General features: G+C 46.0%; 1 protein-coding gene across 2 annotated transcripts in view; it reads right to left on the bottom strand.

Annotated features, from left to right (window-relative positions):
- SUSD4 (sushi domain containing 4) overlaps positions 1-13,477 on the bottom strand; it is a 220,208-nt gene that overhangs the window by 20,078 nt on the left and 186,653 nt on the right. For both annotated transcript variants that reach the window (XM_040351400.1, XM_040351401.1), the window contains exon 6: positions 487-678. In XM_040351400.1, coding sequence (XP_040207334.1) covers positions 487-678 — 192 coding nt within the window. The remainder of the gene's footprint in view (positions 1-486; positions 679-13,477) is intronic.

Here is a 13,477-nt window from a genome sequence, read left to right as displayed (position 1 = left end):
GTGTCTTGTGATGTACAATAAAGAAATAGTGGGCTGTCAGATCCCTGGCTTCTTTTCTAAGAGCAATATCTCCCTGCTGTAATTCCTGACTTTGTTTCTGTATATATGCAAGTTTTGGGTATTACCAACCACCATGTGTATTCCAGTACCCCCTGTTACATTCCCCTTAGTATAATAACATGAAGAATCCAACACTGAGCTAGATTGGAGAACCTCTCATATAATGTCCACAGCAGGTGTGAAGACCTGGGAAGTCAGTGCAAAGATACTTGAGTTTGGGATGGACTAAGGCCTTTAAAGGGAAGAACACTAGACTGTATATTAATTATTATCCCAAAACACAAGATTGATTTCTTGTAAAACTTTTATGATGTTCATTTACACTCAACTATTCATGCTGCAACAACCCCAAGTACTGATTGAAAAATGTTTATAGAATCCTTGGAACTACAGTTTGCAACATTAGTATTTTCCTGGAGGACTCACCAGACTTGATACAGTAGAGCGGAGTAGTTGGGAACCACTCTCCTGACTGGCAAGTAAAGTATTTATAGTCATTGGAAAGAATGTAGCCCGGGTCACAGTAAAACTCGATCACAGTCCCATGGATGTAGCGTTCACAAGGTTGAGGGTGGCAAATGTAATCCCCGTGTGCCACCATCGGAGGAAGAGGACAAACTGAAAGATTTAAAATGTAAGAAATAGATATTACACACTTAGTGCAAGGGTATTCCAATTTCTTGTGGCATTTGCAAGGCTTATAAAATTATTTACAATCAATTTCAAGTTATCAGGTTATTTCCTGTCACTCTCTTATTTGCGGCAGCAAAGGTACGATGGAACCAGGCCCGGACTGGCCATAGGGCATACCGGGCATATGCCCGGTGGGCCGCGGTGGCCCGCGGGCCGGTAGTGGCCCGCGAACGGCCCTCGGCGGCCCGCATGTCACTTCTACCCAGAGGTGTACCAAGGCCCTTGGGGCGGACTGGGTTGCAATAATGCATTTGCCCCCTGGGCTGCTCTAATGTCCTGCAAAAAGGCCACTGAGCTGGCCGAGTGCGCCACCTGCCACAAGTTGTGGATTGTCCACTGGCCACGTCACCTGCCATGTCACCTGGCCACGTCACCTGCCACAAGTTGTGGATTGTTCACTTGCCATGTCACCTGGCCACGTCACCTGCCACATCACCTGCCACAAGTTGTGGATTGTCCACTGGCCACGTCACCTGCCACGTCAACTGGCCACATCACCTGCCACAAGTTGTGGATTGTCCACTTGCCACGTCACCTGACCACGTCACCTGCCACAAGTTGTGGATTGTCCACTGGCCACGTCACCTGGCCACATCACCTGCCATGTCACCTGGCCACGTTACCTGCCACAAGTTGTGGATTGTCCACTTGCCATGTCACCTGGCCACGTCACCTGGCCACATCACCTGCCACGTCACCTGGCCACGTCACCTGCCACAAGTTGTGGATTGTCCACTGGCCACGTCACCTGCCACGTCAACTGGCCACGTCAATTGCCACAAGTTGTGGATTGTCCACTGGCCACGTGACCTGGCCACGTCACCTGCCACATCACCTGGCCACGTCACTTACCACAAGTTGTGGATTGTCCACTTGCCATGTAATCTGCCATGTCACCTGGCCACGCCACCTGCCACAAGTTGTGGATTGTCCACTGGCCACGTCACCTGGCCACGTCACCTGCCACAAGTTGTGGATTGTCCACTGGCCACGTCACCTGGCCACGTCACCTGCCACGTCACCTGCTACATCACCTGGCCACGTCACCTGCCACAAGTTGTGGAATGTCCACTGGCCACGTCACCTGCCACGTCAACTGGCCACATCACCTGCCACAAGTTGTGGATTGTCCACTTGCCACGTCACCTGACCACGACACCTGCCACAAGTTGTGGATTGTCCACTTGCCACGTCACCTGCCACAAGTGGATTATGCACTTGCCAAATCACCTAGCCACGTCACCTGCCACAAGTTGTGGATTGTCCACTGGCCACGTCACCTGGCCACGTCACCTGCCATGTCACCTGGCCACGTTACCTGCCACAAGTTGTGGATTGTCCACTTGCCATGTCACCTGGCCACGTCACCTGGCCACATCACCTGCCACGTCACCTGGCCACGTCACCTGCCACAAGTTGTGGATTGTCCACTGGCCACGTCACCTGCCACGTCAACTGGCCACGTCAATTGCCACAAGTTGTGGATTGTCCACTGGCCACGTGACCTGGCCACGTCACCTGCCACATCACCTGGCCACGTCACTTACCACAAGTTGTAGATTGTCCACTTGCCATGTCATCTGCCATGTCACCTGGCCACGCCACCTGCCACAAGTTGTGGATTGTCCACTGGCCACGTCACCTGGCCACGTCACCTGCCACAAGTTGTGGATTGTCCACTGGCCACGTCACCTGGCCACGTCACCTGCCACGTCACCTGCTACATCACCTGGCCACGTCACCTGCCACAAGTTGTGGAATGTCCACTGGCCACGTTACCTGCCACGTCAACTGGCCACGTCACCTGCCACAAGTTGTGGATTGTCCACTTGCCACGTCACCTGCCTCAAGTTGTGTATTGTCCACTTGCCACTTCATCTGCCATGTCACCTGGCCACACCACCTGCCACAAGTTGTGGATTGTCCACTGGCCACGTCACCTGGCCACCTCACCTGCCACCTGCCACATCACCTGGCCACGTCACCTGCCACAAGTTGTGGAATGTCCACTGGCCACATCACCTGCCACGTCAACTGGCCACGTCACCTGCCACAAGTTGTGGATTGTCCACTTGCCACGTCATCTGCCTCAAGTTGTGTATTGTCCACTTGCCACGTCATCTGCCATGTCACCTGGCCACGCCACCTGCCACAAGTTGTGGATTGTCCACTGGCCACGTCACCTGGCCACGTCACCTGCCACAAGTTGTGGATTGTCCACTTGCCATGTCACCTGGCCACGTCACCTGCCACATCACCTGGCCACGTCACCTGCCACGTCAACTGGCCATGTCACCTGCCACAAGTTGTGGATTGTCCACTTGCCACATCACCTGACCACGACACCTGCCACAAGTTGTGGATTGTCAACAATGCAATGCAAGCAATTACATTTTTTAATGTTTTTTTATGGTTTTTCATAATTTGCCATCATTTTTGAGATTTCTAATGTAAAAAAATAGGTCACCTTTAAAAACGCCTATAAACGAAAACGAAAACGTTTAGCAGCGATTTGCGTCTGAAACGCTAAAACTTTTGCGTCTGAACCCAAAATTTTGCTTCTGAAAAGACGAGCCTAAACCCAACTGCTTTAAAACGCAAAAAAATATGAATGTGTGCATGGACACATAGGATAACATTAAATGTGTTCAGGGGCAGTTGAAAAAAATGCCCAAATGGCCTGCTGGCCTGCATTTGATAAGACAAAGTGGCTGCTTTTGATGGGGCACAGTGGCTGCATTTGATGGGGCACAGTGGCTGCATTTGATGGGGCACAGTGGCTGCATTTGATGGGGCACAGTGGCTGCATTTTATGGGACAAAGTGGCTGCATTTGATGGGGCACAGTGGCTGCATTTGATGGGACAAAGTGGCTGCATTTGATGGGACAAAGTGACTGCATTTGATGGGGCACAGTGGCTGCATTTGATGGGGCACAGTGGCTGCATTTGATGTGACACAATGGCTGCATTTGATGTGGCACAGTGGCTGCATTTGATGGGGCACAGTGGCTGCATTTGATGGGGCACAATGGCTGCATTTGATGGGACAAAGTGGCTGCATTTGATGGGCACAGTGGCTGCATTTAATGGGGCACAGTGGCTGCATATAATGGGGCACAGTGGCTGCATTTGATGAGGCACAGTGGCTGCATATAATGGGGCACAGTGGCTGCATTTGATGGGGCACAGTGGCTGCATTTGATGTTTTTGTTCAGTTTGATTGCTTCCCCTCAAAAAAATGTTGAGCACCAGTGTGAGTCAAAAGGCTTGCACTCACAGATACTCCACTGAAAAGTTATCAATTCTCAGGTCACTTTTCAGAGGCATTTGACAGACAGTAAGGAGGTGATGCCTAATTTCCTCCCTGCCTGTTTTAACCTCAGCCAGTCCCTCCAGATATTTCACTTTGTACTCCACCTTATTTTCATTACTCTTTATAGGTATTAGATGTTCTCTCACCTTATTCTTTGCACATCTAATACATAATGAGAGTTCTGGAAATAAGGTGGAGTTCAAAGTGAATTTCTAAACCTAAGTTGAGAACCCCTTTCAGAAGATTTGAGGATATTATTAAACTCAGAGACTGGTGGACTTAGGCCATCATAAATAGATTGAAATTTCTGCTGAACTGGCAGAATTTCAATCTATCAATGTGCAGACTGGTTATACAGACTCCGATCTATCAACTGACTTCAGTACAACAATGGGAAATGTCCAACGATTTCTCTCTGTTCCAGCAATGTGGAGTGATTTCTCTCTCTGTGCCACAAATGTGGAGCAGTCTCTCTCTCTGTGCGGGCATTCCATCATTAACCCCCGCCGCGTGTTCCCCCCCCCCCCCCCGGGCTGCTCAGTCTAAAATGCCCGGGCCTATTTTTTGTCCCAGTCCGGGCCTGGATGGAGCGTACACAAAGTCGGAATTTCGATTCAAAAGCTCACATCGGACTTTTGCTGTTGGAATTTCCGATCGTGTGTACGGGGCATAAGAGGATATTTTACCCTTCTACCCCTTTAATTTAAAGAAGAATTCAAGATTTAGATATTTTATAATAAGTTACAGTACATTGAGCCAGCTTGGACCAATGTAACAATGTACTGTATTTATTGGCGTATAACACTCACTTTTTTACCCTGAAAATATAGGGGTAAACTGTGCCTGCGTGTTATACGCAGGAGGCTGTGGAAAGTTTTTTCCCTGAAACTTCCCTCTTAAAGTTAGGGTGCGTGTTATATGCCTGTGCGTGTTATACGCCGATTAATACGGTATATACCATATCTGGACAAAGTTCCTGAAGTAGAAACTGCTACTCTAGTGTTGTCACTGCCCTGCCACTCTACCTCGTCCAATCAGAGAATGCTTTGCACTCATTCAAATGGAATACATTCTCTGAATGGAGCTGGTGGCAAGCAGCCGACCACCTGTGTTCACAATGCAGCAGAGGGGCTGGAAGCAAGTGGAGATCTCTGCAGTAGCAATTTCTACTACAGTTATTATTACAGGGGCATTGGCACGATATGGCATATATATATAGTTTAATTGATCCAAGCTGGGCCACTGTAACAATTAAAAAAATATCCATACCTGGGATTCGTTTTTAAAGTTTCTATTTGCATTTCAGTTCCTCTTCCCTGACCTGCTGTCATCACCAACTCCAGTACTCATCAGCTCAGTATAACATAGCAGAGTCATAACTGGAACCTTTCATAAAGTTGATGACTTTCTTAAATCTCTCCTAATTGGACAGTTTCCCCTTATAATGGTTGTATACCTGCCAATTTTTTTTTTAACCTGTAAGGCAAAAGGCATAATGATCTAGTATGCACCGCATACTAGCTCATTATGAAATACTTACCTTAGAACGAGGAGTCGCAGGTGATCCCGGTCCACGCCGAGGGAGCGGACATTTTCCCTCTGCGTGTCTTCCAGGTATCGTGGCTCCGGTGCTGTGAGTGGCCGGAGCCGCGATGTCGTCACTCCAGCGCATGCATTCTTTCCGGCAAGGTCCGGCGTCTGCCGGAATTTCAGCCGAGAATCTCCGGAGCACAATGCACCGCTAAAGTTAGCGGCACATTGCGAGGGGAATATCTCCTAAACTGTACAGGTTTAAGAGATATTATTCTTGTCTACAGGTAAGCCTTATTATAGGCTTAACTGTAGGTAAAAAAAAAAAAAAAAGGGTATACAACCGCTTTAATCTTTGTTTCATGTTATACCACCCTTAGGGATGTTCCAGTAAATGAGACTCTTGGCTTTAAAACAGCACTCCGATTAAGGCAGGACCCCAGAGCTGTGGGGACCTGCATAGTTACCATGCAACACCCAGATCTTCAACCTACATCCACAACTGGCAGCTCCTTGTAGTAGGCACCTTATCTGCCAATGGTCAGCCTGTTTGACCTAGAGATAGCGTATGATTATCTAATAATTGTAAGCCTAGCCATCTATTCCCAGTTATAGCCATTCTGGGACACACGTACATTGGTTCCTATTGGCAGTAGAAGATTGCAATCCCCCCCACTGCCCCTCCAAAAATGCGAAGGTAGAAAGAAAGCATATAGATGACTCCCCCAGTATATATTGACCACAAATAATAAAAAAAAGGATTGCATATTTAAAACAATAAAATATACAACGCACATACTGTATATCCGGATTCTATTATTTCATTCTATTTTTAGAAATCCACAAATATGTATACAGTTTCTTTGGCAGCCCTTGACTAATGCTTAGAGGCAGCGGTGAGCCTCTACAATGCAGCCCACATGGATTCGACGAGCAGCAGAGTTCAGGATGGCTTGGGCTGGAGCCAGTATGTTCACCACATTATAATAGTCAAGCTGGGATGTGATAAAGGCACCATATGAAAAGGCTGGAATGGCTGCCAGCTTTCTAATTTTCAGGGACAGTGCCAAGTGAGAGAGACCATAGTTGGAAATGTTGTCCTTCACAAATACCCTCAGCTTTAAACCAAGCTACAATTAAAATACCTGCTTCTTATTATCCATGTATTTTCATATCAATCAAATACTATAATATGATTTTAACAGGTATGTAAAGCCTTTTTTTGTTGTTGCTGTTTTGGATCAAGTAGGAATGGGTTTTGCTGTCTGTGTTCTGTTAGGGAGATTTACCTTCAGTTCCTAACTCAAAGGACACGGCAGAAAGTATGAGGCAATGTTTGTGAGGGGATATCCCCTCTTAGGCCTCGTACACACGACCGACGAACTCGACGGGCGAAACACATCGTTTTCCTCGTCGAGTTCCTTGTTAGGTTGTCGAGGAACTCGACAAGCCAATTTTCTCCATTCCCGTCAAGGAAATAGAGAACTTGCTCTGTTTTTGGCTCGTCGAGTTTCTCGACAGTTTCCTCGACGAAAATGTACACACGACCGGTTTTCTCGGCAAAAAAATATCTCAAAGCAAGTTTCCTGCTGTTTTTTGCAGAGAAACTCGGTCATGTGTACGAGGCCTAAGTTGTCACAACAGGTGTCACAGTTGGAACATTTTCCCTCACGTTCTTTTTTTCTGTGACAACTCAAAAATGTTGTCTTTTCCATTGCTTTCTGTACTGAGGCTAATGGTCACCAGGACAAACCAAGAGGGTGAATTTCTACTGCGGGGACACGGATGACAATCTTGGAAAGATAGATCGATGGGATTGCACGATCTGTATGTTTCCCCCTGATGTTGTAAATACAGTTAGGTCCATATATATTTGGACACAGGCACAATTTTTATACTTTTGGCTCTGTATGACACCAGAATAAAATAAAACAAAACAATCCAAATGAATTTGAAGTGCAGACTTTCACCTTTAATTCAAGGGGTTGAACATAAATATCAAGTACAAATTTTATGAACTGCAAACATTTATATACAGCCCCACCATTTTCAGGGGCTCAAATGTAATTGGACAAATAAATATATAAATTAAATGATCATTTTTTATATTTTGTTGTGAATCCTTTACTGTTAATGACTTCCTGAAGTCTGGAACCCAGGACATTACCAAAGACTGGGTTTCCTCCTTTCTGATGCTTTGCCAGACTGCAGCTGTCTTCAGTTGTACTTTGTGGGTCTTTCTGCCTTTAGTTTTGCCTTCAGCAAGTAAAATGCATGCTGAAATGTGTTGAGATCAGGCGATTGACTTGGCAATTGCAGAATATTCCACTTATTTTCCTTCAAAAGCTCCTGGGTTGCTTTTGCAGTGTGTTTTGGATCATTGTCCATCTGTACCGTGTAGCGCAATCTCGGCTCTTAGGTAGTGTATTTACAGCACACTGAGCACCCAGCAAGTAGCTCAATGGCTGTAAAGGTGTCAAGCCTCGTACACACGCTCAGTTTACTCGACAAGAACCAGCAAGAAAACTGCTGGCAGAGCTTTCTTGCGAGTATACCGTGCGTGTGTACGAGGCTTTCAGGTTTCTCGTTAAGAAAACTGCCTAAAATCTTTAAAAAAAAAATAGAGAACCTGCTCTCTATTTTTTACGTCGTGATTCTCGGCAGTGCTTTCCTGCCAAGAAACCAGAGAGTGTGTATACTTACCTGTCGCCGTGGAAACCTGCGCATGCTCCAAATGACTTTGACGCATGCGCGGTAGCTTCCTATGCATAGGTAGGGTGCAGAAAGATGGCGGCGGCGGCATCAAATGTGACGAGCGCATGTTCGTCGTAGGCGATGACGTCACTGCGTTCTTGCCGTTCAAAAGAACCGCGGTTCTTTTGAATGAAGTGTCTGTACACTCGGGCGGCAAGAGATTCTTGCCAAGAATCTCGTCAGGAAAAACAATGTTTTTTTCCTGACGAGATTCTGGCTCTTGTGTACAGGGCTTAAGTGTGTTGCCTGACCAATACACACAACAGTGATACAAAAAAAACGCCACTGCTCCCATCTACAGCTGGCCATCGCAGTAAGCGGCATTGTCTGCGAGCTGGCCGGTAAGTAAGCTTGTTTTTTTCCCCTGGATCCATCCATGGCCCTGTTTATATGTTATGTAGCCTTCCAATGCTGCTTACTGCGATGGCCAGCTATAGATTGTGACGTCTATTTTGTATCACTGTCGTGTGTATTGGTCAGGCAACACACCGACGCCTCTCCTTGCACCTCCACTGCTCGGCGCTCCAATGAGCGTTAAGAAGTTTTGGAGTTGCTCTGATCCAGTGATCTAGCCATTACAGTTTGGCCCTTGTCAAAGTCGCTCAGAACCTTACGCCTACCAATTTTATTTTCTGCCTTCAGCACATCAACTTCAAGGACAACCTGTTCACTTGCTGCTTAATATATCACACCCACTTTCAGATGTCATTCTAACAAGATAATCAAGTGTCATTCACTTTACCCCTCAGTGGTCATAATGCTATTGCTGATAAGTGTATGTAAGTAGTGTGGTAATACAGTAAAACCTTTGTTTGATAGTAACTTGGTTTGAGAGCGTTTTGCAAGAGAAGCAAAAACTGTTAATACATTTTGACTTGATATACAAGCGATGTCTTGATATAAGAGTAGTGTCATGTCACAACTATGCAGGGATGGACTGGCCATTGGGACTACAGGGAGTTTCCCGGTGGGCCGATGGCTCAGTGGGTCGGCTTCAGTGACAGCAGACCGCCACCCCCCTCCGCTCCTCTGTCTCTCCCTCCCCGCAGCACTCACCTGGGGGGAACAAAGAAGCAGGGGGAGGACCAGAGGAGCAGGGACGACGACAGAGGAGCATGGGGGAGGGGACAGACAGCTGACTCAACAGCTATGGCCTGGGAGTTTCTCACTTCTGCCAAATCTTGTCCCATAAGGGGGGCACCAAACTGATTCTTTGCCCGGGTGAAATAATGTCTAGCTTCCCCACTGGTACTGCCTATAAGAGTACCAGTACTAGCCGTTCTACTTTAATAAAGTAGAACAGCTAATGGCTAGTGAAGGGAGGAGAGGGGGCTTGGGTGGCCGGGGGGGGGGGGTTTGGTGCGGGAGTTATCCGGCCGCCATGGGAGAGACCTGTCAAAGTGGGCCAGTCTGGATGAAGTCCAGGGCCAAATTTTTGTCCCAGTCCAGCCCTGCAACTATGTATAAAAGAGAAGAGAGCAATATGGTTACATTTATTAAAGGTACAACCAGGCCCGGATTTACTCCCTTTGCCTCCCCAAGGCCGGGTCCTTCAATGCCGCCCCTGCCTGCGCAGTACAGGGGGGACATTATTCACCGGGGGACTTTTTCGGCAGGACACTGGGAAGCAGGGGGGGGTGCTGCTGCCGAATATGACATTGAGAACCGGGGGGGATGTTGCTGCCAAAAATGACATTGATCATTGGGGGGTGCTGCTGCCAAAAATTACATTGAGATGGCCTCCTCTTCCCTCTGTTTTCTCTCCTCTCACCATCCGTGACATGACGGGGGGGGGACTCCGGAAATGAAAGTGTCCTCTCCTCTCAGCTGCAGTGCCGCCCCTGCACCCACTGCCACCCCGAGGCCTGGCCTTGTTGGACTTGTCTGGAATCCGGCCCTGGGTACAACTTCGCTTTGATATACAAGTGCTTTGGATTACAAGCATGTTTCTAGAACGAATTATGCTCGCAATCCAAGGTTTTCCTGTATAATGATATATATACCTCCAGGTGTGCCGAGTACCTGCTCTCCACCATGTGCCTGCCTAGCTCTGTCAGCTACACCAATGAAAGTCAGAGTCGGTTTCTCCTGGCATATGGGCACAAGAAGAGACGATTAAGTGATTCACATGGGCTGTCAAATCAGGTCTGCCTGTCAGTCTTTCAGGCCTGATCGGGCAGTGCATTGTCCCTTATGGAGCGGCAGATATCAGCGGATACATGTCCGCTGACACCGCCACCATCCGATCTGATCCTGGCTGCCAAAAACAGACGAATGGTGGTCATATTTTCCATCCGTCTGGCAGATCGTATGGAAACGAACAGGCGGTCTGTTTCCATCTGATTGCCCCATAGTGTTGAGCGGGACTGTGTCCATGTCTGCTCTTCACAGCGGAGCAGACACGGACCGGTCATCCACTTGCTAAGCAGGGATCAGCGAAGAGATCCCCCACTGAGGAAGCGGATTCCTCATAGCGGAGCTGCCTGTGTGAAAGGTGCCTAAAAAACAAGGAACTTGTGCCACCTCAGCTGTGAGTTTGCCCACACAGATGACGGGTTCACTTTAAGAGCTCAGACTACTAATTATTAGCAACTAAATACTGTGCCAGAAGTGTGATTTCAATAGTGAGCTGCTATGACTCTGTGGCAATGCTTTATGACAAGGGTGCTGTCTTGTGTACAAATACAAGTTCGCAAACAAGACACTTAGCTTGGCAATGTTCTCAGGTCTCTTATACCGTGTCCAGAGGGCAAAGCACCGCAGACTCCTTCTGATGCCACTTTAAATTGTACAATTCCATTTAACATGAAGCAGCAGAGTTCACAGTATGGATTGGCGGTATATTGAGAGTGTGGGTGGGTGGGGGGTGCTATGTTTAGATGTTAGCTGGCAGCTTGTTGACCTGAGCTGGCACCCTTGAGCGTTTGCCAGAAAAGCATGATGGGAAATCTAGCATTTGGTGCCCTACATAGCCAAGCTGGTCTGTGACCTTTTCTGGCAGTGCTGTTGTGTCATGAAGGTTAACTGTGTCCCAGCCAGTATAAACACAAAAATAAAAATGTCAACTATATTGTATTGTATTATTCATTCTGATGTAATCCAGGATTATTTTTTTTTACAATGATCATTTATAATGTCTGTCACATGTGGAATATTAGAACGACAACAATTATTTGAAGTCTGGTGGATTTACTTTCTGTTCTTAAAACCCAACTACAAACATTTTTTTTTTTTTTTTTTAGAGTTGGGAATGGTTAGAACCTCTGTCTGTTTATTATTACTATCTGTCTTCCTTTGACAGTGACAACCTGTCCCTTCATTTCTTGTCCTGGTGTCACCAGGACAGGAAGTGAAAGCATGTGGTCAGCCATACACTAGTAGAATTTGATTTGAAAATCTTTGTTTTAAACACTTCAATACTGGACACATTCACCCCATTCCTACCCAGGCCAATTTTCAGCACTGTCACACTTTTTTTTTTTTTAAACTCAAAACCAAGTTTATTGAGATGTAATAAATAAAAAGACACATACATGTTAGGCGTTTGAACAATAAAAGACGTTCCAGATTGCACTGTCACACTTTGAATAACAATTGCGCAGTCATGCTAAACTGTACCCATAAGAAATTTTTATAATTTTTTTCACACAAATAAAGCTTTCTTGTGGCTGTATTTCATCACCACTGGGTTTTGACTGTACCTGTGAAAAAAAGGCATCCGCTCCCCTCATCTAACCGGCAAACAAGTAGAGCTTTCCCTTTTGGGTGGAGGTCCGCTTTAAGCGGACAGGCTGGGGGTCACATCTCCACCCCCAACCTGTGATTGGCCAATAAAGAAGCAGCAAGAGTCACGTGAAGTCATCATACTGCTCTCTCCATTGTCAACACATGTAAACATAAGACTCCTGATTGGCCCCAAGTAATGCCCTTCAGTCTGGTCACCTCCCAGCAGCAGCTCAGCCATTAGTTTGAACCACTAGGATGCACTGTGCCATATCACACATGCATAGCTCCCAACTGTCCCTGATTTGGAGGGACTGTCCCTCTGTCCCTCATTCCTCCTCATTTGTCCCTCATTTTGGTCTGATCTATAAAGATGTATATAAAATGCACTTTTTATCTATCAAAAAGTGTTTCCCAGCACTAAACCTTTCATCTGATTTTTAAATTGCTGCATTTGGAAATTCCAAAAGCCAAAATAAAGGAATAGTAGTGGTAAAAAAAACACTTGTGGGTTTAACCAATCTTTTTTTTTTACAATTCTCCTTTAAGGGGGCGTGGCAATGGGTGTGTCCTATGCCTGCATAATTTTGCTGATAGGTGTCCCTCATTCCCTTCTCAAAAAGTTGGGAGGTATGCACATGTATTTGTGTGCCGAAGCGCATTGTGGCACTTTGTGTTAGCCAGCCTATTTAAAATGATTAGATTTTAATGCTTCTCAATGCACAAAAATGTAGGGCATGCTGGACTTTTTGAAGCCCACCACAGAGAAACAGTAAGTAAGAGGAAATCTCTGCAATGTAAGGCAATGCCCCTCTTAAAGCGGAGGTCCGCCTAAAACAAAAATATTAAAAGCGAGCAGCTACAAATACTGCAGCTGCTGACTTTTAATAAATGGACACTTACCTGTCCTGGGTGCCCGCGATATCGGCAGCCGGAGGTTCACTTTTTGTGTGGACCTCCGCTTTAAAGTTGAACTCAAGGCACAACAAATACATTTATTATGGTATTCCTCACCTACATGTAAAAAATCCAACTTTAGAAAAGTACTCCTAACCCCCAAACATTATATATATATATATATATATATATATATATATATATATATATATATATATATATATATATATATATTTAACAGATATCCTAGGGAATCAAATGGCAGTTGTTGCAATTTTTTATGTCACATGGTATTTGCACAGCAATTTTTCAAATGCGATTTTTTTTTGGGGGGGGGGGGGGATACTTTTATGAATAAAAACAAAACAACATATTTACACCACTTTTTTTGTAAAATTTGAAAGATGATGTTACGCCGAGTAAATAGATACCTAACATGTGGCGCTTTTAAAACTGTGCACAGTTGCGGAATGGTGTCAAACTTCAGTACTTTAAAATCTCCATAG

Source organism: Rana temporaria, chromosome 4 (genome assembly GCF_905171775.1).
Source record: "Rana temporaria chromosome 4, aRanTem1.1, whole genome shotgun sequence".
Classification (NCBI taxonomy): Eukaryota; Metazoa; Chordata; class Amphibia; order Anura; family Ranidae; genus Rana; species Rana temporaria.
This window is presented reverse-complemented; position numbering and strand designations above follow the sequence as displayed.